The sequence below is a fragment of the Chionomys nivalis genome, chromosome 11 (genome assembly GCF_950005125.1).
Source record: "Chionomys nivalis chromosome 11, mChiNiv1.1, whole genome shotgun sequence".
In the NCBI taxonomy this organism is placed as follows: Eukaryota; Metazoa; Chordata; class Mammalia; order Rodentia; family Cricetidae; genus Chionomys; species Chionomys nivalis.
Genome location: NC_080096.1, coordinates 23,074,402 through 23,101,640, shown reverse-complemented (window position 1 = coordinate 23,101,640; position 27,239 = coordinate 23,074,402). Strand labels below are relative to the sequence as shown.

The following is a 27,239-nucleotide window of genomic DNA, read 5'->3' as shown; positions in this document are numbered from 1 at the left end:
AATATATGTGTCAGGCACTATTCTAAATTTCTGAACTATACCAGTGTAACAAATTAGCCCTCTATTTATAACAAATATTATAGAAACTGTGTTAAAGAGAGAAAATATCCACGGTCCTGCTGTGTATGTTGGTGCCTTTATGTAATTCCAATACTTAAGAAGCAGAGATAGGAAGAATGCCCCAAATTCATGCCAATCTGGTTTTTAAAAGGAGGTCCAGGCCATCCGGGGCTAGGGCTACACAGTGAGACCTTCTCAAAACAAAAAAACATAGACATTTATTTCCACTCCTGTCAATCAAGGCTACTAAAATAAGCCTTGATTGCCTCCTTCAGATCTTCTTCTGGACAGAGGAGCATTTGGGTTAGTCTGCTTTTCATTCCTGAGGAATCATATGTTGGTGTATTGTGGCCTAATAGCCTGCTATAACCGGCTTGGGGAATCATGTGTATAGTGTATTGAGGCCTATATGCCTGCTATAACCGGCTTGGGGTGCATTTCAAGCAAGACCCTAGGTTTGATCCCTGGCATCATCACACATACCAGGGCTGCAGTGGTGTCAGTAATCTAGAAGTCTTTGTATTTATTCATAGAAGTGAATGTGCTTATCAAAAGATAAGAACATGGAAGCCTTTGGAAAACCACTCAGAAACGCTAAGCCAGGGATCATGTGTTGTAGAGCACACCTTCAATCCCAGCACTCAAGAGCAGAGGCAGGAGGCCAGCCTGGTCTACACAGTGAGTTCCAGGACAGCCAAGACTACTCAGGGAGATCCTGTCTCAAAAACCAAAATCAAAAAGTTGGGCCAGTTCATGTTAATAATGTAGTAATAATTTATTTTTTTGTCTTGTCCAGGCCGATTTTAAGATTTCTGAAGAATGCATTGCACAATGGAAACAAACCAACTTCATGACCAAGCTGGGGTCCATATCCTGTAAATCACTAAAAGGGGGTAACATTAGCTAGCTGGCCCAGCATCCTCCTCTCATTATCCGCCGTCTCAACTTGTGGTACCCATCACCCGTTCCCATCTCAGGACACTGAACCTCCAAGTCTGGAACTGTTGATTAGACATGGAACTTGGTAAGGGACAGCTTACCTTCCTACCATCTGGGATCATCCCACCTGACTGCATTGACTGCTTGGGGTAAGGACGGCTGCCCAGTGCAGGCAGCTGTACCTCTTTCCCTTGGCAGCTGACTTGAGAAGCCTGGTTTCAATAGAACCAACAGAAAAAGTTTATTCCACCGTCCTTGTAATTGGAAAAACACTGGTTTCCAAGCTTGAATCTGGTGCCTGATCTGGGCTAATTACAGTTTCTCCCCAACAGGAAATTGTGGGATTTGAAAAGAAGGAAAAACGGCCTAGAAGTCTACCAAGCTTCCCAGGGCTGGCAGCATTCTCAAGGCCTGCCTACCCTGAGGCTTGGCACCAGTAGCAGGGTCTGCCCCAGCTCTGGGGTTTCCCTGGATCTGGCTAGGTTGGGACTCCCTAAAGCAGATGTGTCAGCAGCAGGATGGGCATGGACTAACACAGTGTGGTGCTTTCTTCAGAATGTGGGATACTTCATAAGGCATCTCTCTATCCAATCACCACCGTCAAATTCAAATAAAGTGTCTGAACAAGGGTGTCTGGGTGGATGTGTCTGAACCACACTAACTAGGAGGTGGCAGCAGCTGTTATCACCTAACCTAGGACCACTGACTTTGGGATGGGGCAGACACATAGATGACAGACACCGAGTTTCCCCCTGCTTAGTACTAAGCAGAAGGCAGGAGACCACCTCTTCAGACTGCAGCTCCAGAGCACTGCCCTGTCCTAGCACAACCAGGCCTTGTGTGGTTCATGAGCAAGGGATTGAGTTCATGTCTCTGGGTTCATGCTGTTGTGCGACGTGCGCTCTGCAAACCTTGTTACATACATTACTCAGCGTCACCTGTGTCACGTCTGGAAAAAGAGTAGTCACAGCCAAGTTTCAATCACTTAATTAATACCTTTTAATGAAACACAACTTTGTCACGTGTCTCAAGCTTCTGAGAGGGAGTGGGGAGGACTGTTTATATAGACATATCAAAGACTCAAAAATTTACGGAAATATATATCTCTTCTAACATTCTTATGCAAATTACAAATCAGAGGCTTTTATCTCTCCATTTGCACAAGGTCAAGCTTATCTACCCCAGAGGACAAATATTAATTGCCCCTCTTAAGAGTCTCCTTTCTTTGTACAAGCAGAGAAGATCCCAAATTAGGGCAAGAGTTCCAGTAACCCTGGAGGGGGAAGAAGCCGCTTCCCACCCCCAGCAGCTCCCAGATCACTGCTACCAGGGCCTGGTTTGGATCCTGGGGCAGAATAGTGCTTACTGAATGATTGTCCTCCCTCCCTACCTCATGGGACAGTGACATCCACCTAGCAGCAGCCCCCATTACACACTGGGCAAGGGAAAGACAGCGACAAACAAGCAATCCTAACAAGAGGGCTAAGGGTCCTGACCTCACATTTCCCCGTTTCTCGACAGGAAAGTCAGTAGCAAGGGGTAGTGTGTCACTCTTGGTAGTAGAGAAGCTAAAGGCCAAGATCTCTTGCCAGGCTCAAGCCCCCCTTGAAAAAGACTCAAGAGGTGGCCCTAAAGAAGGTGCAGCCATGGGAGCAGATAGACTCCAGCCTACCTAGACGTGGCACAGGCTGACAGTGAGTCACTAAATTCCAGGAAGAGATTAGTAGCAGAGGCTGCCATCTGGGGATAGCCACCAGCCTGCCTACTTAGGATCACTGGGTATCCCCCCTTGGACTTCCCATCCTTGCTGCTCAGCCTCGGCTCCCTTCACCTGGCTGAATGGCAGCTGCAGAAAGGACATGCACCAAAGAGTAGAGACAGGTCAGAGAAGGAATGAGGGCCGGGCCTGGGCCCACTGCCCAAGTAAGTCCCTGCCAGGCTCTCCTCCCACCTTGGCAGTATCCCCTGCCAAAATAAAACAGACACATCCCATGAGCTCCTGGCTCTGAAGTTGTGCCCATCCACCCAAACCCAATCAAGTGTCACAGGACAGGTGCCCAGCATGCCAAGATCCCAGATGGCTTCCTACTCTGGTCTGGCTTTTGGTTTCTTAGTGCAGTGCTCACAGACCTCTGGTTCTTCCTCCCCTCGTCCATGAGTCCCCTATAAGGAGGAGCACCTGACAGAACTGGAAGGCAGAGGAGTGGTTGGTGGTAAGTTGAGGCACAGGAAGGCTAGCCCCCTCTGTACCTTTTGTGCTTTGGAATTCCACAGCCCCGCCCCTGCCACCAGCCTGGGAAGCCTGTGGGGATGACTAGCCCATCTCCAAGAACTAAGGAAAGGCGTGGACTGGACTGGCAGAATGGATAGACTGGTCCCAGCTAAGGACTGATTCTGCCACCATGTAAACAGGCTCTTGGAATGTGGTTTAGTGAGCCCTGGAGGATGGACATGCAGTCACTTTGCAAAGAGCTTTGATTCTGGACTACAACATACATGATTTCCGACATGAAACAAAATAAACACATGTTCTGCTCCCACCTCTGTGGCCTTGAGGTGGGAGTGGGCGGTGGAGGGCTGGGGGCACAGCCACCCACTCCCACCAGCTACCTTCTTCAAGATGAGGCTAAGGCCAAGGCTGAAGGACTGCTGGGAGGAAAAGGCATGAGGGCGGGGTGACCTGGAGGATGGGCAACATCCTTGCATAAACATAGAAGGCTGTGGAGATTAAGGCTGCAGGCATCCTTCCTTAGGCTAAGTGCCATGTCCTCTCTTCCTTGGAGCTGCTTGGGTCCCTGAGAGATTGTATTCCTGGGATGGGTCAGCAGTGCCAGGTGATGATGGCCAGACCAGTCTCTTCTAGGGATCTGTGAGGAAAGCGACACTCAGCAGGCCTGACAATAAAGCCTAAGACACATGCTCACCCAACCTTTCTGTATCCCCTCCCTCACTTCACCAATGCTGGGCAACACTTCTTTTCAAGACAGGGTTTCTCTGTGTAGCCCTAACTGTCCCGGAACTTGCTCTGTAGACCAGGCTAGCCTCAACTCACAGAGATCCACCTGCCTCCCAAGTGCTCGGGATTAGAGGTGTGCTCCACCACTGCCCCCCAGCATTGGGTGAAACACTTTCAACAGACTAAAACATGGGTGTCTCTGCCCCATTTTACAACATGAGATGGGAAATGATGTGAACTGGAATATACTCAGCTGCCAGAGTGCTTGTTTCCCATGTACCCCTCCTCCCTCTGATTCCTAGCACTAGTGACTCCAGAGAACCTATTCTGCACCAGTGCCTACAGTACCTGAACCAGCGGGGGGCATCTTCTCTGTACCCGCCAGCTGCACACCTCCATTCTCTGCCAGCTCCCCCTTAGTCCTGTCCTCAGCGTGAGGGAGCCCGTTGGTAGATGGAGCAGTGGGAGACTCAGCCCTAGGAAAACTGGGGGAGGGAGGAGGGACCCCCACAGAGGGTTTACGGGCCACAGGTGGAGGAGCCTTGGAAGGCTTTTTCTGGGTCTGGGATGGCCGCTGCTCCGAAATGCTCCGAAGTTCAGCCACCAGATTGCGCTGGAGGTCAGCCTGGGCCTCGGGGGACACAGGCCGCTCAAGCTGCAGTTTTCTGGTGCCCTTGGAGAAGATGAAGCTGGCCTTGGAGGCAGGAGATTGTGGAGACCTTGGCTCTGCCTCTGATGGTCCAATAGGCAGAGAACTTCCAGGGCTCTCAGTGGCAGCCAAGCTGGAGGCTTTGAGTCGGACGGCAGCATGGAGCCCAGAGGAGGGGGCAGGCACTGGGCTGGCCCGCCCTGACAAGGCTCTTCGCAGTGGCTTCTGGGGGGCTGATGACCCTGGAGATGAACTTGGAACCCCTGTGGAAGCACCCACAGAGCGAAGCCGTACCATCTGCAGGAGTGAGGGTGTGACCAGAGGTGTGCCAGTATCCTCCTTAGGAGCCCCACTGTTCTTGCCCACAGAATCCTTCTGAGGGAGCTTGGCCAGAGGTTCTGAAACAGAACTAGCTGGAGGTGGAGGAGGTGGAGCTGGTGGAGCTGGTGGAGGGGGTTGGGTATGCTGGGGTGAGGTTTGGGATGAGCTAGTAGCTGAAGGAGTGGTAGCCAGAGAGCTGCAGGGCTCCAGAGGGCCAGGCTCCAGGCCTGCAGAGAAGAAGACCTCTTCAGGTGGAGGAAAGTCAGCCATGGACAGGTCCTGTTCCTCAGGGGCAGGAGGTGGTGGTGGTGGCCAGCTGGAATCTGGGAGGGACTCCTCAGCAGTCTCTGGAGCAGGGGGGACTTCCTCAACCACCTCAGGTTTCTTACTAGGAGGTGGGGGTGGGTGATAAGATGGGGGTGGGGACGGTGGGGGTGACTGGTCTTTGGCGGCAATGGGAGACTCCTGGAGTGGAGTCAGGGTTGTCTGAGGCATGGAAGGGGATGCAGGACTGGTGTCAATGTTAGAAGCTAGCCCAGGAGCCACAGCAGGGGCAGCCACAGCAGGGGCATCTTGGTTAGAGCTCTTGGTCTTGGACGGTGGTGGAGAGAAAGGAGCAGGCACCTTAGGATGAGGAGGTATGACAAACCTGTCACCCAAGGGGGTGGACATCTGTGGACCAGAACGGTCAGAGGGAGTAGGGTCTGAGGAAGAGGAACACAAAGAGGTGAGGGAAGAGGACACAGAGGCCCCAGGAGATCGAAGGGATGTCACTCGATCTGGTTTAGGGGGCTGAGCCTTGCCTGGGGAAGCAGGAGCACCTGCCAGACCCTTGTGAGGGAGAGTTGGAGTACCGCTTTGGCTCGAGTATCCACTAGAAGGTGAAAGTGTCCGTTCTGGGGAACGTGGAGGACGCCTGGAGCCACCTGGAGACAAGCCAGAGCCCCAGCTGCCTGCTGAGCTGGGTGGACAAGCTGCTGCTCCCACTCCCGAAAACCCACCCGTGGTGGGTGGCCGGGGCAGCTGTGGTTGCAGCTTCCGCTCAGGTTTGGGCGGCAGCCCCAAGGGCCCATCGGGTACTGCAGAGCCCCGCTGATGGAGGGAGTAGGTCCGGCGGGGAGGCGGGGGAGGCCGTTTCATCTTACGCAGCGACACACTCCTGCCAGACAACTGCCCACTGCTGCGGATGCTGGCTGTGTCTGAGACCTCAGCAGTGCTACCCCCACTGGGGGATCCTCTCCCACTACCCCCCGGAGGAGGGGATACTACATTATTGCTAGCTACAGAGCCCTCTGGCTGGCCCTCAGAGCCCCCCTTAGAGGAGAGAGTGGACCCATCAGACACAATGGTCTCAGAGGACTGAGAGTGACTCCAGGTGTCACTGGACGAGGAAGCATGGCGGCTGCGGGGCCGTGGACTCGAGGCTGAGGAGAAGCGGCCCAGCGAGCGAACAGAAGCTGGACTAGCAGACAGCAGGCTGCAGCGGCTCAGAGTGCGCAGGCTGCTGCGGCCCAGAGCCACCACATCCACTGTGGGCGGCAACACAGCATGTGGGATCAGCTTGGACAGGTAGGTGGCTTGGGGAGAGATAGACATGGCTGGACTCAACGGCTCTGGAGGTCCTGCCCCTCCTGTCAGTCCAGGCACTGCGAGAGACATAGGCCGGATCAATGGTGGTGGCCGGGTTCCCGTGGATCGACCAACAAGCGTGTCATCATGGTAAACACGGTCGATGTGGCGCTGTAGTACAGTCTCGGCATCAGTGCCAGCCTCCGTTTCTGCCTCCAGAGCCTGCAGGGACACCCGGACCCCCGTCCCTAAGGCCAGGCCCGGGGGACGACCATCCACTGTGGGAATGCGGACAGCATCCCGTGGACCATGAGGCTGTGGAGTGCCTGGGGCCTCACGACTGTTCCGCAGGCCTGAAACGGACAAGGAGATGGAGTGAGCAGAGGGGCTGGCCAGGCTCTCTGTCCCTCACCGCCGCCCACCTAACAAGGGCTCACCAAGTTCCTTCTGCACATGCTGAGGCAGCCCCAGCACCGTGCTCCTCCGCTCCCTCCGTCGCCGCCCTGACTTTCCAGATTTGGGAAATGAGTCATGGGGTCTGAAGGTGGAGCCTAAGAACCAGTGCAGGGAAGAAAAGCCATTAGCACAAGGTTCTGAGCGGTTCTGAGCACTCCAGAGCACGCTCTGTGCTAATGCAGTAACAGTAAGTGCTCGGCAAGGCTAGGGTTAAGACCTCTGGAAATCCCCTTACTAAGTCAACAATGATCTTTCCATTCAGTGAACAGTTCTTATTACTTAGTGAAATATTATGTCATCATATTAAATGCTTGATAGTTATTACAATAAGGTAAATGTTCTTTTTTTAAAAAAAAATATTTATTTATTTTTTATTTTTTTTGGTTTTTCGAGACAGGGTTTCTCTGTGGTTTTTTATTTATTTATTATGTGTACAATATTCTGTCTGTGTGTATGTCTGCAGGCCAGAAGAGGGCACCAGACATCATTACAGGTGGTTGTGAGCCATGTGGTTGCCGGGAATTGAACTCAGGACCTTTGGAAGAGCAGGCAATGCTCTTAACCACTGAGCCATCTCTCCAGTCCGGTAAATGTTCTTAATATCCTGATTTTTTTGGAGCAAGGGGTACTACTAGAGATTGAACCCAGAGTCTTACACATGCCCCCTGAGGCAGACCCTAGCCAGTCCTTTGGCTTCTGATTTGAGATGGGGTCTCATACAGACTAGGCCAGCCTCTAACTCACTATGTAGCTGAGGATGACCCTGAATTTCTGATCCTCATAGTTCTATTTCCCAAGTGCTGGGATTGCAGGTGTGCACTAACACAAGGTTTTATATAATGCCAGGGACTGAACTTAGGACTTCCTGAATGCTAGTGCGAGCACCATCCCAACTGAGCTATATCCCCGAGCTTCAGTCAGACTCTCAAACAAGTGAAGGGTTTATATTCCTGGCCACACTGCAGCTAGGTTACCACAAATCCAGGTTCTCAAACCCTTAACTACCTTGCTTTGGGTCAGTGTTCACCATGGACCTCCAAGAGGATAGAGGAGAGTGTCTCCTAAATTCCCTAAATCAATAAGCCTGGACGAGGAGGAAAAGGGGAAGCCCAAGGTACTCCCCGGCCTAGGAATCCCAGCAGGTGGCAACACACCTCTGCGCTGGATCATCTCTGAACGGACGGAGAGAGCATCCTCTGCCGTGGAGCTCTCGGTCATGTAGGACTTCTGACTGCAGAAGGAAATGGTGTCTTCATCCGGCCCCGTCCGGGATGACTGTTGGAAGAAGATCAGCTTGGACAGGCTGCCTCAGGCCTCTCACTGGAATTTTCCCTCACAGATTCTCCCAGCATCACCGAGCACTGAGCAGGTACCAGATGGAGCAAGCCTGGACTAGCTGTCAGAGGTCATTTGATCTACCTCTTCAACAAACAGAAGAAATCAATCCAGGGAGGCCCAAAGCCATGCATGCCAGAAGCTAAGTCAGAAGGGAAGAGCAGGGCAGAGCTGGGCACAGGGCTCACCTGGATGCTCTGGGTGTCTCCATGGTCCCAGCCACCCTTGCTCAGTTTCTGTCTTTCTAGAAGATACCAGAAGGGTGTGTTGGCCTAGGCCCCTGACCCCAGGAGCAGAGAGCAGCACCAGAACAGGGCAGTGGAGAGTTACCTTGGTGCTGCAGGGAGCGGAGCCCCTCCTGGGCCTGTGTGTGCAGCTCCTCCAGGTGAGGTGGCCTCCCACTGGGGAAGAAGACATTGTCCTGGTGTTCATCTACCGCAGATCCTGGCCCCTGGCTGGGCCCTGCACTCTGACGTTTGTCACTCTCAGCCTTGGCAGAGCCTGATGGGATGGGAGGAGGAAGTGAGACCCAAAGACATACGGGTCCTGGAGATTCCTAAGTAGAGTAACACAGGCAGGTAGCGCACCTACAGTCACTGTCTACCCCATGTACGTACACTAACTATGCCCAAGGGTGCGTATATCTGAGTAATCACAACATATAATGGACCAACACACAGGCCCACTACATCGACAACATTCCCAGGCTTCTGTCATTTTACATATGAACACTATTCAAGTATAAACCCATAACTGCACCTACGCCAGCTTCCACAGACCCACATGACACTATTCTGCATACACACAGTGTCTAAGGTTCACAAACTGCATCCGCGAGTCACTCGGGGCTCTACACAGACGCCCCTGAAACACGCAGCGCCCACAGCAACTACATTTCTTGTCTCTGAGACCTGAAGCTTCATTTTAAAGGAAAACAAACCACCTTCTTCAAACCATCCCTTGGCCAGAGTCCAAGGAGAAGATGCCACGGAAAACCAGGGAGCTGTCAGTCACAATGGGGAGGATAGGCCAGGGACACCTACTCACCCATATGGCTGCCCTCTGGGGGGATGGGCAGGAGAGGGAAGAAGAGGGCTCAGGTCCCTCAGCTCCCACTGGGAACTTATCCTCTCTTGGGGGAACAGGCCAGGTATGGGCTCTCCTGGAGGCCCTGGCCTGGCCCGGGTCCAGAGGAGCCAGGGCTCCATTACAGAGGATCCTGTTACAGGCTCTGCCAAAGAGGGGCTAGTCATCTAATCCTGAGGATGGGGGCTGCATCAGCACTTTGCAGTCCCAGCCCCTCTTTAAATGAAAGCCACAACATAAGCAAAAGTGCTGGGCGAGTCATGTGACCTTGGCAGTACCCTAAAGAGAGGTAGAAGCAAAACAAGGCCTTTAGCAGCCCCGCCCCAAGAACTGGGTCCCTAGTGCAGAGGCCTGCCATTCCCTGCTTCAGTGTTCTTCAGCAGAGAACCTGCCCCCAGAGGTCACAGGAATCTCCCAAGTCCAGTGGAGGAACAGGCTCCAGTGGAACGGTAGCTACAGTCACAGCGAGCGCCAGGGCAGCCGGGGCAAAGTCCGCATTCCCAGAAGGGACCCTACCCTTGAAAAGCCAAGAAACTCTAGCTCCTCCAGTCAGAATCCAGGTCTGACCGCCGGCTCCCAGGCAGAGAAATGCACCTGGTCCCCTCCAGGTGAGGTCCCAGGGCACTCTTTCCTTGCTGCTCCCACATATCCTCCCACCCCTAAAATGACTCAGGAGGGGGCTTCCTTCTCTCTAAGCAGGGATATTGAGTCACACCTAGTAAGGGAGCGAGCACCCCAGCAGGGAGGCAGTCTGGCCCTAGGGCAGCAGATTCCAAGGTCAGAACACCTGGTCCGTCCTCCCGGATCCCAGGCAGCACTCAGACAAAGGCGGCAACAAAGCCACTGGACAGAAGCGTGGCTGCACACTCACAGTGTGGCCAGCCTGGTGACCAGCACCCCCAGCCTCATCATTCTTCCTAGCCTTGGTCCCCACAAAACTAAGGGTCTGGCAAAGGGAGCTGTCACCCCTTCCCTACCCTACCCCCACAGCCACACCCACTCACCCTTCTTAAACACCTCAAGAAGGGCCGAGAGGTGTCGGCCCAGGAACACTACCATGCTGCAGCAGATGGTCCCCAGAGCACCGAACAGCACTTTCAATACAGCCCAGCCCCAAGGGGACTCGGGAGATGCAGGGATGCAAAGCAAGCTCCCTGCCAGCCAGCTGCACAGCACAGTTCCAGCAGGAGGGGGAGGGGCTGCTCCAGATTCTCCTCCCACCTTTGCGAAAGATCCCACCCATCCACTAACCCCACCCCCCTAACCCCCACACACGAGGCAGGGAAACCGAGGCCCAGAGACTGGGTGCTTTGCCACTGAGTAGGACTGGAGGCAGCAGAGAGAAGACACACAATGCTAGCTGTGGATCGCTGACTCTGCCCCCAAGTTCTTGTTAAAACATTTGAGTGCCAATGCTAGCTGTGGATCGCTGACTCTGCCCCAAGTTCTTGTTAAAACATTTGAGTGCCAGAGCTAAGGGAAGGGTCCCAGCTGCCAGGTGGTAGGTGGAAGAGCCACCATATCAGACTTGGCATGGTGCCCGTGAGGACCCAGCCATCCTGGCTAATAAGATAATTTTCTGAGGAAAGAGTTCAGGTCACGGAAAATGAGGCTTGTGAGGGTGGCAGGGACAGAGCTGGCTTCAGAATAAAACACACACACAGTGTGAGGTCAGGGAGATGCCCAGAGAATCGGAGCAGCCGAGGGCAACAGCCACTCCACTCACATGCTTGAGGAAGAACTTTCTTCCCACTCCCGCAATGTGATTGGAAAGGCTGAGAAAGAGACTTGTTCCTTCAGCTACAGCTCCTCCCAGGCGCCACCCTGAGAAGTGCTCACCAGGCACCAAAGTAAAGAATTAGCCCAGAAACAACCCTTAGGTGGAGTTCAGAAAAACAACCAGAGGTGTGCAGAGGAGGGGAAGGGAGGGCTAGGGAGGGGAGACGGAGAAAAGTTAGAAAGAACGTCCGGTTCAGAGACAGACTCAAATCAACCACACAAGCTGTGACCTTTCATAAAAGCAAGGTCAACATCTGGCATGGCTTGGCAGCACACAGCTGTATTCCCAGCACTCAGGAGGCTGGGGCAGGAGGGTGGTAAATTCAAGGCCATATGAGGCTACCTTAGTGACTTCCAGGCTAATCTGGGATACATGGCAAAAAACTGTCTCAAAAAAAGGGGGGGGGGGGCTTGATAGGGTGGGTATGGAAAAATGGCTCAGTGATTCCAAATGCTTGTTACTTCTAAGGAGTCGGTTTCTGGAGCTCATATTGGATAGCTTATGACAAGCTGCTTGTAACTCCCTCCAGGACTGGACAGTTAGCTCCTCAGGCACCAGCACATGAAGGCCAGGTACATAGACACATAGGAAAATTGAATGAAGATGGTTAGTGGTGGTGCATACCTTTAATCCTAGCACTCGGGAGGCAGAGGCAGGTGGATTTCTGAGTTTGAGGAGAGCCTGGTCTACAGATCGAGTCCCAGATGCCAAAATTACACAGAAAAACCCTGTTTCGAAAAGAAAAGAAAAGAAAAGAAAAGAAGAGAAAAGAAGAGGAGAGGAGAGGAGAGGAGAGGAGAGGAGAGGAGAGGAGAGGAGAGGAGAGGAAAAATTAAATGAATAAACAAGCCACATATTAGTAACACACACCTGCTTCCTGAGCTTAGGACAGACATACGGTCACAAGTTCTAGACTGCATGATCTACAAAATGAAACCCTGTCTCAAAGAAAGCAAAAACAGGGCTGGAGAGATGGCTCAGAGGTTAAGAGCATTGCCTGCTCTTCCAAAGGTCCTGAGTTCAATTCCCGGCAACCACATGGTGGCTCACAACCATCTGTAATGGGGTCTGATTCCTTCTTCTGGCCTATAGACATACACACAGACAGAATATTGTATGCATAATAAATAAATATTTAAAAAAAAAAAGAAAGCAAAAACAAACATACAAAACAAAAAAAAAGAGAAAGAGAGAGAGAGAGAGAGAGAGAGTTGAAGAGATGGCTGAGCGTTGTAGAGCACTGGCTGCTCTTGCAGGACACAGGTTCCATTCCCAACACCAAAGGGCGGCTCCCGACTGCCTGTAACTCCAGTTCCTGGGGATCTGACTGACTGACAGCTGTTCCTGGCCTCTGAGCACCGGACACACATATGCACATCCATACACACAAGCAAAACATTCACTTACATAAAAAATTAAAACAGAATTTAAACCAATGTAAAGAAAGAAAAAGAAAGGACATGAGAGCAGAGCCCTGAATCACGAGATGCTGGCCAGGGCAGACATTGCCTACTGCAAAAGCCTTGAGGGAGAGTGGTGGTTTCTCTAACCAGGGAGTCAGCACAGCTGGAACACACACAGTGAGCTGGGGGGGGGGGGAGTGGTAGGTCAGGTGACCCCTAGCCCTTACCCTGGGACATCAATGAAGGCTTCAGCTGGGCAGTGACAGCTACTGTGAGATCCTCCGGAAAAGTCCACAGTAGTTGTGACGAAAGGATCTGTGACCTGTGTCCTACTGCAATCCAATCCTGTCCCTCACTGCACCCCTCCCTGAAGAGCTAAGAATTCAGCGGCTCCAAAGCTTCAAGACCCCTCAACTCCTCCTTCTCCATTTAGCTCTGACCTCTCAGGGACTACTGAAGCACTGACTAGAACCTCATTCTAGAAAACAAACATTTAGCCAGACAACAGTGGCACACATCTTCAGTTGGGAAGCAGAGGCCAGCCTGGTCTACAGAGTTCCAGGACAAACTAGGACAGAGAAACCCTGTCTCAAGAAAGAAAAGAAAAAAAAGAAAGGAAAGGAAAGGAAAGGAAAGGAAAGGAAAGGAAAGGAAAGGAAAGGAAAGGAAAGGAAAGGAAAGGAAAGGAAAGGAAAGGAAAATAAAGAAACATTTACGGGTCAGGTTATGTGGCGTCGAAGCAAGTGTCTACACAACAACCTCAAGAAGTGCAGGCTTTTCTTTGTTTAGTTTGGTTTTACAAGACAGGGTTTCTCTGAGTAGCTCTGCTGTTCTGGAACAGTCTGGCCTCAAACCCACAGAGATCCACTAGCCTCTGCCTCTGGTGTGAAAGGCAAAACCTGTTTCAATAGCCCTGGAGGCAGGTTCTATCCTAGTAACTCAACAAGGACCCAGGAGGCTTGGGAGCTAAAGACTTCCTTTCACAAGCAGGGCAGTTTCCCTTAAACAGAGAAAAAGGGGCTGGGTTCCTGCTAAATTGGGGGTAGGATGATTTTAGCTCAGAGGTCCTAGCCCCACAGTTGGCATTCAAGGTCACAGCTGCAAGAAAAAAAATCCCCAGCCAGAGCCAAGGTGTTTGTACCTGATAACATCTAGTGACCCCAAAGCCTCTCCCCCTACCCAGAGCCTGTTCTGACAGCGGCTAACTTGGGAAGGGGCTCTACAACCCGAGTATCTATTAGGGAGGGGTACCTCACAGAGCTGATAACGGTGGGGGGGGGCATGGGAGGAGCTTTCCAGGGCCACTTCTGTCTCCAGCCCGCAGGGACCTTGAGGCACAGGCTCTAGCTGCCACCACCCCCACCTGCCTAGGGAAAGAAGATCTCAGAAGCCTTCCTGCTCCCAGCTGTGTCCCATCAACTGTGGCACACCAGGAAGTACAAAGTAAGCTCTTAAATGCAGACACAGTCCATGGTCAGGGGCAGAGGATGTGCCCTGAGAACGTCCCACGGTGGCCACCTCCACACATGGATACGTCGTCCAGGACTACACCAACAAAGCTTGCTCAGTTGTCCCCTCCAGCCTACATCCTGCTCACCGAAGGCAGGACTGCTGCAGACCCACGCGGGGCCTGCCAAGTGGCTGCCTGTAAAGGAAGGCAGGTGTGTGTACTTGCTACCCAGGGGCTTTCCTGAGCCTGGGGACAGGGACAAGGACCTGTCTCCCTCCCTCCAGAGCCACTCACTTGTGCGCATGTGTGCATATTCTCTTGGCAACATCCTCTATAGGGTGAGGCCTCAACCTGCCCCATTCCAGAACAAGGGGCGGGGGTGGCACACCCACAAGTGAACAGGCCTGACTCAGGGGAGAAGAATGAGGGGGGAGGGTACAGCTGGCCAGGTGGCCTTGCTCAGGAGCTGGCACCCTCCAGCCAACCCTCTGCTCCTGTCTTTTCTGCCCTTGGCCACCTCTCTGGCCAGGATTCGGGGTATTTAAAGGGTCTTGGTCTCAACCCCTCACTACATCCAGGTAGACAAGCTGGGGAGCAGGAGAGAGGGAGGTTTCTTCCAGACAGACAGAGGCAGAACCAAGCGTCCATCCTACTTGCTCTTCCCCAAGGAAGCAAGACAACAAAGGGACCAAGCCTACAGGCTAACTCAGTGGAGACACCTTGATGCTAACACTCTTTCTTCCACCATCAGCCAAGGTGAAGTCTGTCTTTTTATAAAGAGCACAAGGAGACTCAAGAGGAAGAGACTTCACTTGCTGAAGATCACCCAACCAGAAAGTTGTGGATCTCACATTTAAATCAAACCAAATGCCATGGCAGTCCCAAATCTGTTAATGGGCAAAGAATAGCTAGAGCCTCAGAACCTCCCTGACCAAAAAAGGTGCACCCCACCTCTGAAAATGAAAAGGTTACTTCCCTCCTCCCAGAGTCCAGCTCCACCTCCGCAGGGGCAGAGCTGACAGGCCAGGCCAGTTCTAATGTAAATATTGGGGGGCAGGGAATGCCTGGAGCAGAAGGGGAGGATCGCGTCCCTCAGGGTGCCCTAGGGGGACAGGACCTAGTAAAGGGAGGAATTAGCTACAATAATATAATAAATGTCATAATGAGTTTCCAGGTCAGCATTTGCCCCAACAATGACATAATCACCCCCTCCGGTCAGGGAATTCCGAATTTCCAAGCCCTTCCTTTCACTCCCTGGGAGCATGATTATCCCCATTTTATGGATGCCAGAGACGCAGCCAGCATGAATCGGTGGAGGAAAGACCAAGAGTCAGAAACACTGGATTCCAGGTTCTGGACAAATAAGTTAGGGCTCTCCGCCCATGTCGGCTCTTCTCTGAAGTAGGACTCACGTCCCCCTCCCCTCAGAGTGCCTGGGGACACTAAGGAAAGTCACTCACCAACTGCTGTGGTGACGACACCATAAGGAGGACTACCATGCATTCCAGACAGCCTGTCTCAGAGAGGGCTAGAGAGCTGCAGCAGTGAAGAGCTGGCTGTTCTTCCGGAGAACTAGGGTTCAGCTCCCAGCACCCACATGGAGGCTCACTATCATCTGTAACTCCAGTCCCCAGGGAATATTCTGGTGGCACAGCACACCTGGTGAATAGATATATCTACAAGCACTCCATAACTACAGGAGGTCAAGACACCCCTACACACAAAGTAAGAAGATAATTTGAGAGAGAGAGAAAAGTAGCTAGCTACACACGGGAGATAGAGCTCAGTGGTAGAGCACTTGCCCAGGCCGCATGAGAGGTTCTGGGTCTGATACCCAACGCTGCCCATAAAAAAAGGAAAAAAAAAAAGAGTTGATTGGGCTGGAGATGTAGCTCTCCATTGGTAGAGTGCTTACAGGAAGCCCTGGGTTTGATTACCAGTAGTGCTGCATAAACCGCAGCACAGTGGCCTAGGTCTGTAACACCTGCACTCAGGATTTGAGGCCAACCTGGCTATGCAAAGCCCTGTCCAGAAAGAGAAAGCTCCACAACCCAGCATAAACACAGTGTTGGGTCAGATCTGGCCTCAGCCTGTCCAGGGCGTGGGCAGAACAGAAAAGGCCTTTCCACTCACAACACCTCAGCAACTAGTATTCCTGAAGACCAGCCGAGCGGACACTAAGTCCTTTTGTTACTGAGGCACACCTCAAGGGTCAGTGACTTGCCCAGGTCACATAGCTCATAAAGACAGAAGAGTCATGCTGTGAACCAGCTCAGACTAGCTGCAGAGCCATGGTCTTCCCTCGCAACCAGCTGCTCACTGCCCCTGCCCACTTCCGGAGCTCTCCTCCAATCTCAAGTGGAGTTAATGACCATTAAGATAAAGTTTGATAAAGCACACTTAACACCAGCTTCCTCAGTGACCTCGCCCCTTCTGGCAGTCCAGGCCCAAGCACAGGCCAGCTCCAACCCTGGGAGTCAGAACTAGCCTGCACTCTGGCTGCCCTTAACTGCAGCTTCTCCATTGTTTGTAAGCCTGTTTCTCCAACTGTAGTGTGGGAGAGACAGTCTCTAAAAGGTCCTTTTGTATGTCTTATTCTGCCCCTAATCCCCCATTCAGGACCATGCATGAAATATAAAGGTGCTCCAGGGGCTGGAGGGATAGCTCAGCAGTTAAGAGCTCTGATTGCTCTTCAAGAGGACCCAGGTTCAATTCCCAGCACCCACACGGCAGCTCGAACTGAACTGTCTGGAACTCCAGTTCCAGAGGATCCAACACCCTCACACAGACATACTGCAAGCAAAACATCAGTGCACATAAAATAAAAATAAATCATAAAAAAATGAAAGGTGGTTCAGCTTATCACAGACACCTCAGATAAATCCCTTATCTGCAAGCCCAGCGCTTCCACAGGCAAATTCAGATATCACACAGTTGGTCACAAGTCTCCCCCAAAAGAGGAAGGAGGACAGAGGGAGTGGCCTCTGCCTCCTCCCAGTCTTGGAACTTGGAAGACCTTAGGCTCTCCAGCTCCAGAAGCAAGGAGAGGTCACAGGAAGTCCAGACAGTCTGACCCACCAGCCCCTTCCCTTGGTCTCTCCACCTGCAAACTGGAAATGGTAACTCCCCCAGGCCTTGTGTGCCAGACAGGACAGTGCAAGAGAACCAGGAAGAGGTGGGAAGACAGGTGGCTCTCCTGAACTCTGTCTGCAGTGCTTAGTCCCCAAACTGCCCTAGACCAGGCACCCTGCTAGCTTAGGAGGGCAAGTTGTACTGGACACTAAAACACAGGATGTAATGTCTTTTTAGCCCAGAGGAGGCTTTGCCTTACCCACCCTCCCAGGACATTCTATCAAGGCAGTCCTTCACCTTCCTAAGATCAGGGTTTCCCTGTCTCTCTCTAAGTCCTGGGGGCTTCAAAACCTAACTCCTGACCCTCTCCCACAGTGCTTTCTAGTCTCATGGGCTCCATAGCACCCAAATCTCCCAGGGCTCAGGTTTTTTCTGTCTCAGACCTGTGGACCATAGTTACAATGTGAAACCCATCCACCCATGAACTGAGAGACTTGGGCTGGAATCACACTTTAGCTATCTCCTCACTCGAAGCATTGTGTAAGTGATTTCACTTATTCGAGTTCTGCCTTACCCTACATAAAACAGAGCGAAGACGAGTTTCTCTCTTGTTAACTACTGCAAGAGAAATGAATTAAAGAAGAGAGCTAGCATTATTTTTTAGCCTCATTTTTCTCTGATGCCATCCCACGGTCAAGCAGTCCTCTGTAGGCCTTGCTCTCAACATCTGATTAATCCCAGTATTGTCAATTCTGCTGCCTCCTCTCCTCCGCTCCCACAGCCCCCACCCTGTCCCAGCCCTCACCTCATCACCTCTCCCCTGAATTACAGCAATAGGTTCTGAGTTTCCACTCTCACAACCCCACCCCTACCCTAACCTGCCCTACCTGCACCTGTTACCCTGGAGCCATCTTCCTAACACACCAGTTTTGTGGGCTCCTCCCTTTTTTCAAACACCTTCACTGGTTCCCAATGACCTGGATTCTCCAGTGATCTCCGGCCACCTTACACCTTTTCACAGACTAATAAAGTGTGCAAGCATTCCAATTCCAGTCCTACACCTGGGCCCCTGATACTGAGAGATGGAACGACCTTGAATCTTCAGGACAAAGGGACTGAAACTTAGCTGGGCCTAAGCTTTGAATCCCAGCACTTGGGTGGCAGAGGCAGGTGGATCTCTGTAAATTGAGGCCAGCCTGGTCTACAGAGCGAGTTCCAGGACAGCCAGGGCTACATACTGAGATCATGTCTCAAAAAAACAAAAATATAAACACATAAACACAAGGCACTGAAACTTGACAACGGAATCTCTTCTCCCAGGCACAAAGAAGGAGCCTCCACTATTTCTCCCTCACCTCCATGCCCAGGCCCAACTAAGCCACGCCACACTTCACAGGTACAAAAGGGTCCTCTGGCTTCGTTAGCAATCCAGAACTAATCTCAACCCTGTAGTTACTCCAAAGCTGAGTTCAGAACTTCGCCTTCGCTGTCTAAAACTCACCCCAGCACAACAGATTTGATGTACAGCCTGGGATAGTTCCCGGCCCTGGCACTGGTGTTGCCTTGACAATGCTTCTGGCTTCTTAGCAACACCTTGGAGCCTGATTAGCTGTGGAGCTGCAGCAGGTCAGTAGAGCACAAGAGTCACTGGAAGCCAGAGTGAAACGGGATGTCAAAGCCAGGCCTTGTGGCCCTGCCTATAATCCCAGGATTTGGGATTAGTGGTAAAAGGATGAGGCCAGCCTTAGCAAGGTGAGACCCTATCTCAGAGACAACACTCCATCCTTCAGGCCCTCACTGTCGTGACCAGCTCCAAAACAGTTTTCTTTTTTTGTTTTGTTTTGTTTTTCGAGACAGGGTTTCTCTGTGGCTTTGGAGTCTGTCCTGGAACTAGCTCTGTAGACCAGGCTGGTCTCGAACTCACAGAGATCCGCCTGCCTCTGCCTCCCAAGTGCTGGGATTAAAGGCGTGCGCCACCATCGCCCGGCCTCCAAAACAGTTTTTTTATGCCTTCCTTCAGTCACAAGCTTGTACCAACACTTGGTTCTCAGGAAACAAACACATCAAATCAACCATCAGAGAGCCCAATGAGAAGCCCTGCCCAAGCCCAGTCCTGGTCGCTCAGTGTGGCTTCCAGAGCGAGAAAGAGCCACAGCCAGAACTTCACAGTTGACAGAGCGGGAATTTCTGTGAGTCCACATGAACAATATTAACCCTTTCCTACTGGTTTGGCCATCATTACAATAACTCAAACATTCATATGCAAATGTCCTTGAATGAAGGGAGGCCCTTTTCTCTAGACCCCAATCTCTTCATCCTTGAAACGGCCTGCCAGAACCATAAGGGTCCCAGATCACCAATGCAGAGGTTCCCTCCTTTCAGACAAGCCCAGTGGAGGAACCAAGGAAATCCAGGAGACCAAAAGAATCTGAGCAAGGTCACCAGCACCTCTGGCAGTGCCACATGGAGAACAGACCCCTCTTCTCCCGATCTAGGCTTCCCATCACCCTCATGAAGAATGAGATCACCACGCACCATGCTGTCCTCTAGCAAAGTGGGCCATCCTGAGAACAGAGGTCGATGTTCCCACTACAAGGACTCCCCATCCCACTTCCTCTTGATACCCCAGATCAGCAGCTACCATTCTTACAACACCTGCCTCTAATGAAGACCCCTTTTTTTGAAGGGGGTGCAATTTTAAATCCATCACCTTGCCCCTCCCCAGTCTCTGCGTTTACAAGGTGAGAAAACCGGGCACCCCCTCCAGAACCCCTTGGGACTCTCTGGGTTATCCAGAACTGCCGCACTGACTGAGAGAGGCCATCTCTCAGCCTTGGAATTGGAGGCCTTCCTCATTCCCTAGCCCCCACCCTTGGAGACTGGAATGTGACCCGCGGAGGGATCCCGCAGCACGCTGGGAAGGGCTGCAACTGCGTTCCAGCCCGGTGGCTGCATTGAAAGGGGGGGTAGACGGGGAGGCAACCTCGGGAACTGCGGGGGTCTGGAATGATGGAGAGAGGATGCGGTAGCGAAGTGGGGGTGGGTTCAGAGAAACAGCAGGGCTCCCGATCGCGATCGCGCCAGATGGAGGAGGTCCCCAGCCTTCAGCCCTAGTTTCCTGCTTCTCCCCCCACCTTTGTCTCCCTCCCTTCTGCAAACTTTCAGGCTGTTGGGGCAAAGGTTTGGAGAACAAGTGTGTGTGTGTGTGTGTGTGTGTGGTGTGTGGTGTGTGTGCACATTCTGTGTGTCTTAGGATCTGCCTGTGAACCTGTGTACAGTTGGGTTCTAAGACGTTGGACAACTGTACCTACATGACTCATGTGTGTGCCTGTGTGTCAACCTAAGCGTGGGTGTAGCTCATGTGGCCATGTATGGAAACCGTCTGCACAGGTATATATGTACCTGTGCCTCAGGAACTGTGTCCCGGTGCCAGTGTGTGGGTGTGACTGTATGCGGTTTTGGTCACTGCAGCGACATACATGAGAATGGGTGTTGTATGCAAATGTAAAAATATACGCGTGCCCGCCCGCGGTCATGAGTGGGTACGTGTGTGTCCGTGTGCATGTGAGGGGTGGTATCTGAGCGGACTCCCGGCCCCCCACTCACGCCCACTAGGCCCTGGGAGGGGATAGTACAGCGGCGGCAGGGACTGCAGGGACCCTCCTCCCCGCCTGCCCCGCCCCCACCCCTACCTGCCGGCCGCTTCGCCGATCGCCCGAAGCGCCAGAAGCTGCGGGTCCGGGGGCCGCTGGGGGCCTTCCTCTTGTGGTGTGAGTTGCCCATAGCGAGTGCGGGAGCTGGCGTAGGTACCCGAGCGCGGCCCAGCCAGCCCGGCCGCCGGGCCCGCAGCCCGGGGAGGGAGGTAACGAGACGCGCGGGCGGCCACCGCGGGCGCCCCCAGCCCCAGTCCGGCCACGCCCCCTGGTGCTGCGGCCAATGGTCACGCCGAGGGCGGGGCCGGAGGGGCGGGGCCTGGCGTATGGCCCTTCCGCTCCACCCCTCCAAGGGACCAGGGAGACCTGCTGAGCCGCCCCACCCTGAGCGTTAGGGAAAGGGCTCCCGCTGTCCAGGTTGGGTAGGCGGGTCGCGGGTTCTCCCAGCCCAGCGTGCCCTGCCTTTCCGGGAGGACTGAGCTAGAACTAGAAGAACTAGGGGCTGTCCTGTCGTCCAGACAAGCGGGGGTCGGACCCCTGCTGCTGCTGAGCCCACCACTCCGTGAGTGTCACGTGTTTATGTATCGCCTTTCTCCTGTTACTTGCACATGTATCGAACTAACTGTATCTCTGTACTTGGGGTGTTGAAAATTATAGTAGCATCTTTTTACTTCGTGCTCAGTGTGTGCGAAGCACTGTGCTACCAGCTTTCATGCGGTGTTTCACTTCATCTACAAAATAATTCTACAAGGTAGATACTTTTGTCATGTGCATTTTACCGATGGGGAAACTAGGATTCCTTAACGTCAGCTGACTGAGAGCATCCATTAAGTAAGTACAGAGCTAGGAGCCACATCCAGACTCACCCGAACCTACAGCTTTCCATGCCTTTCTCTTTGTTTATCTGTCTTTGACCTTGAAGAATGAGTACCTGGGCATCTATATGTAACTGCAGACATTGATATATTTGTGTAGATGGACATATATACCCTCTTTCCTAAACATTTGTGTTGTCTCTGACTAATATAACCATGTATGGTGCATGTGTGTCCCTGTAAGTTTGTCTTCATGTCTGAATGTGTACTTTGTTTTGTTTTTCTAGACAGGGTTTCTGTGTAGTTTTGGTGCCTATCCTGGAACGCTCTCTCTGTAGACCAGGCTGGCCTTGAACTCACAGAGATCCACCTACCCCTGCCTCCCAAGTATTGGGATTAAAGTGGTGTGCCACCACCACTCTGCCTGAATGTGTACTTTTTGTGTGTGTCTGTTTGCTTAGCACTGTGACTGTATTGCTCAGGGCAGCTGAATATCACTGATTTGTATTTGCGTTTGTAACCATCTGTCTGTGTATATATATATATGCATAATGTTTGTCGATAAGACTGTGTATGTTTTGTGTATAAGTATGAATGCAATCGTGTCTGATGCCTGTGTGTGCATGTAAGTATAGACATCTGAAGTCACCCATGTATCACAATGCAAAGTTGTGTGCCCCTTCCAGAAGTCTCTTTTCAAAACCCACACTAAGCCTGACCACTTCTGAAAGTCTCCTAGGCTACCCAAGGGCCTTACCTCTGTCCTCACTGCTGCCCTAGAGCAATGCACTGCATACCACTGCCCCACAGCCTCGAGAGCAACTCTCCATCATCATCACCATCATTGTTACCTAACCTCTCAAACTGGGCTAGGAGTTCAAAGCCCTTGGCTCTAGTTTCTGTGTAGTTCTGCCAGCTGAGCAAGCCTTTCTACTACACTATACCACATTGCTGAAATGCCCAGGGATTCCAGGACATTCGACTCCCTTCTTGCAAAATGAGAGAGGGTCAAAGCTGATCCCAACCCTCCCAGAGGCCCCGTGCTTACCAAGAACCTGAGGTTAACAACAGTGCTGTCCCTGAAGAGCTGGCATTTTACTCCTCTACAGAAAACAACATTGTCTGTATACCAAGCAGTATGCAGTCTCTGCATAGAGAACAGAATCCTGTACCGAGGAGCTAGGAGAGGACTGGCTGGCTGGCAGGTAAAAGCACCAGCTGACATGCTTTCCCAACTGAGTTACAGTTCCCATGAGCCACTCGGGAGAAGGACACCAACTCCCATTAGTTGTCTCTGCCCTCCACACACATGCTGTGGCATGCACACACAATAAATATATAAATAAATGAACACGTCAAAAGGAAAGAGGCAAGAAAGATGGAAGAAGACCGTACAGATCTACTGCCTCAACTCTATTCACAGATGAGGAAACTAAAGTACCTAATGGAGACGGGCGGTGTGTGGGAGCAGAGCAGAGAACACTCGCAAAGTAAGCGCACATCTGTCCTTTGGCATGAATTGAGTATGGACAGGTAGGCACACGCTTGGGAGGGTATTTGGAATGGAGGGTGCCTTGGCCACCAGAGGCCCCTGCCTGTCCCAGGAGCCCTCTCTCCAGCTATGTTCTCATTCTCAGAGCTCTAACTACACAAAGGGACTTGGCCCTCTCTAGTGTGCACCTCCAAACTTCATATCTGCTGGCCGCTCTCCTTGCCTGGAAGACTCCTTTTCATTTCCTTATCAAAGCCTTGCTTGACCCTCGCCTCTTCCACGTACCCTTCTCTCTGGCCCAACTTTCCGTACTTCCCCAGGTGCTGTCCTGTGATATTCTGAGCATACCCAAGGGCTTTCCAGAACTTCCTCTAAGACATCAAATTATTTAGGTATTTGCTTTACCAACCACAAAAATATCCACAATAGTCATCCTTGGCAATCCAAGCTCGGCACATAGCAGGTGTGCCCTGTGTGATGCTGAGGCTGGCAAAGATGGAGATAGTGAGGCCTGCTTACTGTGTACAGAAGCAATAGTGTGGCTCTTGTGTCTGTCTGGTGGTGGTAGTGCCGGTACTGAACTGATGGGGGTAGCGGCAATGGCACATTAGTGCTTTTTGTTTCAAAGACAAGACCTGGCTGCAGGATCAGGGAAGAGATTTAGTCCCTAGCTGCCACATATGGCTAAGCAGGTGGGTCAAGAGCCCAGGAACCACATGATTAGCTTTGGGTACCTTGTGACTCCACCCCCACTTGCAGAATGGGGGCTAGAGGCTTGCAGGAGAGAACATCCTAAGCAGACAGGAGGCCTGACATGGTTATCTCCTCCCACCCCAGAAACCCAGTAGGTAGCATACCCTGCCACAAGATTCAGGTTCGGTGCCTGTGCAGGTCAGGCTGTCCCCATAGCAGTTTTGCGCGTAGCTAGGATTGCAGCAGCAGTATTTTGCAGAACCAGACTGGAGGGCAGAGGAGCAGAAAGACAGAGTGGGCTGGAACACTGGGTGAGGTGGAGGATTTCACTCCTCCTGCCTGAGGCAGCTGCTTTCACCTCCTTCCTTCCTGCATTTAGCCAAGCAGCTGGATGTGGCCCTGGGGGCTGCAGACCCACTCCCCCCACCCCACCATGCTTAAGCCAAACACTGCACAATGCTTCCTCTCATTCCAGTTCTTCAGCATGTGACAGGCCAGGAGCAGCTGAGAGGGCTCTGAGGGTTCGGGAGAGGGGATTTCCAGGAGTAGGGGAGGGTGTCCTGCTCTGCTCCCTGCTGACGTCATCGAGGGGGGGGACGGTGGATTTTCCTGGTCATGGTGTCAGGCTACCCCCATACTCCAGTTCAACAGACCCTGTGGCCAAGGCTGCTTCCGGAACTTGGGGCAAGGGGGCAGGTATAGTTGGGGAGAGCCCATAGACTGCAGCCTCTTCCCAGGCCTGAGGGAGGTTCAAGCAAATGGCTGTATACATGAGGCAAGAGAACTGGAACAAGGCCTGAAGGTGTCTGAGAGAGGGAAGGGGAGGTTCCCTGGGCTCCTCCTGGCTTCCTTCCTGCTCTTCCCTCCCTGGTAGAGGCACCTTTCTGGGAAGGGCTTTTCTGTTTGAAGTCCAAACAAAGGCCTGGGGGAAGCTAAAGTCAGCCTGCCCCCCCCCCACCCCATGGCTGGAGTGGGCTCCAGTCCCTCCCTAAGACCCAGCCAGTTCAGGTCAGCCTCCCAGAGGAGGTAGGTCCTTGAGCAAGTCAGGCCCCCCTCCAGGGCCTACCTGTAAGTACCATGGGGGTTCAGGTCCTTGAGCAAACCACCCCTCCTCGGGGCCTATCTGTAAGCACCATGGGGGTTCCTTATGATAGCAGTTTTAACCATGCTGGATCATCAATGACCCAAAGTTACTTAGTGCTGGGCCCTGTACTGGGCAAGACCAAGGCAAGAGCCATTCCACCCAGCTCCTGTCCTCAGGGTACCTGGATAGTAAGGTATAGTGACAGGTTTCCCCACAAAACTCCAGAGTCAGCCGATGACCACCTAACCCCAGGGCCACAAGTCCTCTCATCCCTCATTTCTCCTGCACCTGTCACCTCACCTCAGGGAGGCTGTCCTTGATCTCCCCAAAGGATCTCTGGTTTAGTTTTTTTTTTTTTTTTTTTTTTTTTGGTTTTTCGAGACAGGGTTTCTCTGTGGCTTTGGTTTAGTTCTTTTCAAACAGGGTCTTATGTAGCCCAGGATGGCCCCCAACTTGCTACAGAACTGAAGGTGACTTTAAATTCCTGGTCCTTCTGCCCCTATCAGCCAACTGCTAGGACTGCAGACTCTGCCCCCACACCTAGCTCTAGTCATGATTTCTGGCCCCTCGATATTTGTTCAGCGATTGATTCATCCTTCCTAGCTGGCGCTCTCCCAGATTCTGAGGTTCAAGAGGGCTGAGACTTCGCCTCTCTTGTTGATGCCTGGTTCAGTGCCTGGCACACAGGAGGTACTGAGCATTTGCAAAGTTAGTTGTCTCCCTTTGCTGTCTAGACCCAAGGCAGGCAATACCCATCCGAGCACAGGGACTAGAGGATGCACAGAACAGCCTCCTCTCAGGAGGGAACCCTGCCTCCATAACCATGGCCTGGGCCCCAAGCTAAAAACCTGGGCAGAGATGCCACAAAAACTCTCCTAACCGTCAGTCTCTTAGACAGGGTACTCTAAAGGCTGGGGCGGTATGTACTGTTCCCCAGGAGTATCCAAGAGATGGGGACAGCGGTGCTGGTGCCCTCAAGGATGACTCAATGGATAGAACGATGAAGGCCAACGCATCCTGGGGAAGAGATGCACATCAAGTGACCGCACCTGAGAGTACGTGAGATGCTACGGAAAGGCAAACAGATCCAGCCTCAAGCAAAATGTGCCCAGAGACTTTGGTCATCACTTTGTTTTAGGTGATAAAGACAGCCAGGCGATGGTGGTCTTTAATCCCCAGCACCCAGGAGACAGGTGAATCTCTGAGTTTGAGGCCAGCCTGGTCTACAGAGTGAGTTCCAGGACGGCCAGGGCTACACAGAGAACCCTGTCTCTCAAAAAAAAAAAAAAAAAAACAGAATGCTATGGACTATTGCTGAGCATGATGGCATGTGCCCTTAATCCCAGAACATGAAAGGCAAAGGAAGGCAGGTGTCCGCGAGCCCAAGGCCAACCTAATCTACAGGATAAGTTCCATGACAGCCAGGGTGACACAGTGAGACCCTGTTTCAAAAAAAAACTTTGGGGTTGGAGAGATAGGGAGATGGGTCAGCAGTTAAGAGCACTGGCTGCTGTTCCAGAGGACCTAAGTTCCATCCCATATGGTGGCTCACAACCATCTCTAACTCCAGTCCCAGGCAGGAGAGCTGACATGTCTTCCAGCTGCCATAGGCACTGCGTGTAAGTTCTGCACAGACGTACATGCAGGCAAAAACCCATACGTAGAAAACAAGTGAATGAAATAAAATTTAGAACCACATAGTTCAGCATAGCATCGCCAGGCTACTGGGTCTCCTTTCCTGGACACAGTTCCTGCGCCACACTCTCAAATCCCGATGTGGAGTCAAGGCACTTCCTGTATGTTAAGCCAGGGCACACCTAGCCAGACTGAGGGTAGCTCAGTCAGGGCCATACAGGACAACAGAGCACCAAACCCAGGCACGGCAGGGGTTTAATGTACACGCCTTTAAACCCCCCCCTGCGAGGGAGGAGGAGGCTAGCAGATCTGAGTTTGAGAACAGCCTGGTCTACATAGTGAGTTCCAAGTCAGCCAGGACTACATAGTGAAACTCTATGTCAAAAAAAGAAAGGAAGTAGGGGAGGGGAGTGGGCTAGAGAGATGACTCAATATTTTAGAGTATTGTTGCTCTTACAGAGGACTCCAGTTCAATTCCCAGCACCCATGTGGTGGCTCATGACTATTAGTAACTCCAGTTCCAAGGGATCCGACACCCTAACACACTCTTCTGACCTCTGTCAGCACCAGGCACACACATGCACATAACATACATACATTCATATACATAAATAAATCTAAAATGTGAAATAAAAAAAAATTGTTTGTTTATGCGCATTGATGTTTTGACTATATATATATATCTGTGTGAGGGTGTCAGGTGCCCTGGAATTGGGGTTGCCTTGAGGGTGCTGGGAATTGAACCCAGGTCCTCTGGAAAAGCAGCCAGTGCTCTTAACCACTGAGCCATC

At 52.2% G+C, this 27,239-nt stretch overlaps 2 protein-coding genes across 3 annotated transcripts in view; one reads left to right on the top strand and one right to left on the bottom strand.

Annotated features, from left to right (window-relative positions):
• Nucleotides 1-1,644, top strand: part of Yars1 (tyrosyl-tRNA synthetase 1) — a 28,476-nt gene extending 26,832 nt beyond the window's left edge. Inside the window, exon 13 of the mRNA XM_057784367.1 lies at nt 857-1,644. Within this exon, the coding sequence (XP_057640350.1) occupies nt 857-967 (111 nt within the window). The 3' untranslated portion in view covers nt 968-1,644. The remainder of the gene's footprint in view (nt 1-856) is intronic.
• A 299-nt stretch (nt 1,645-1,943) lies between these two features.
• Nucleotides 1,944-27,239, bottom strand: part of Kiaa1522 (KIAA1522 ortholog) — a 30,485-nt gene continuing 5,189 nt past the window's right edge. The window contains exons 1-7 of one of the 2 annotated variants that reach the window (XM_057784914.1): nt 20,769-20,910; nt 8,616-8,786; nt 8,474-8,529; nt 8,105-8,225; nt 6,932-7,045; nt 4,304-6,847; nt 1,944-3,866 (exon numbers count right to left, since the gene is read on the bottom strand). In XM_057784914.1, the coding sequence (XP_057640897.1) occupies nt 3,859-3,866; nt 4,304-6,847; nt 6,932-7,045; nt 8,105-8,225; nt 8,474-8,529; nt 8,616-8,786; nt 20,769-20,859 (3,105 nt within the window). In that variant the 5' untranslated portion in view covers nt 20,860-20,910 and the 3' untranslated portion in view covers nt 1,944-3,858. Of the gene's footprint in view, nt 3,867-4,303; nt 6,848-6,931; nt 7,046-8,104; nt 8,226-8,473; nt 8,530-8,615; nt 8,787-20,768; nt 20,911-27,239 lie in introns of those variants that run through there. The other variant, XM_057784913.1, reaches the window with a different exon arrangement.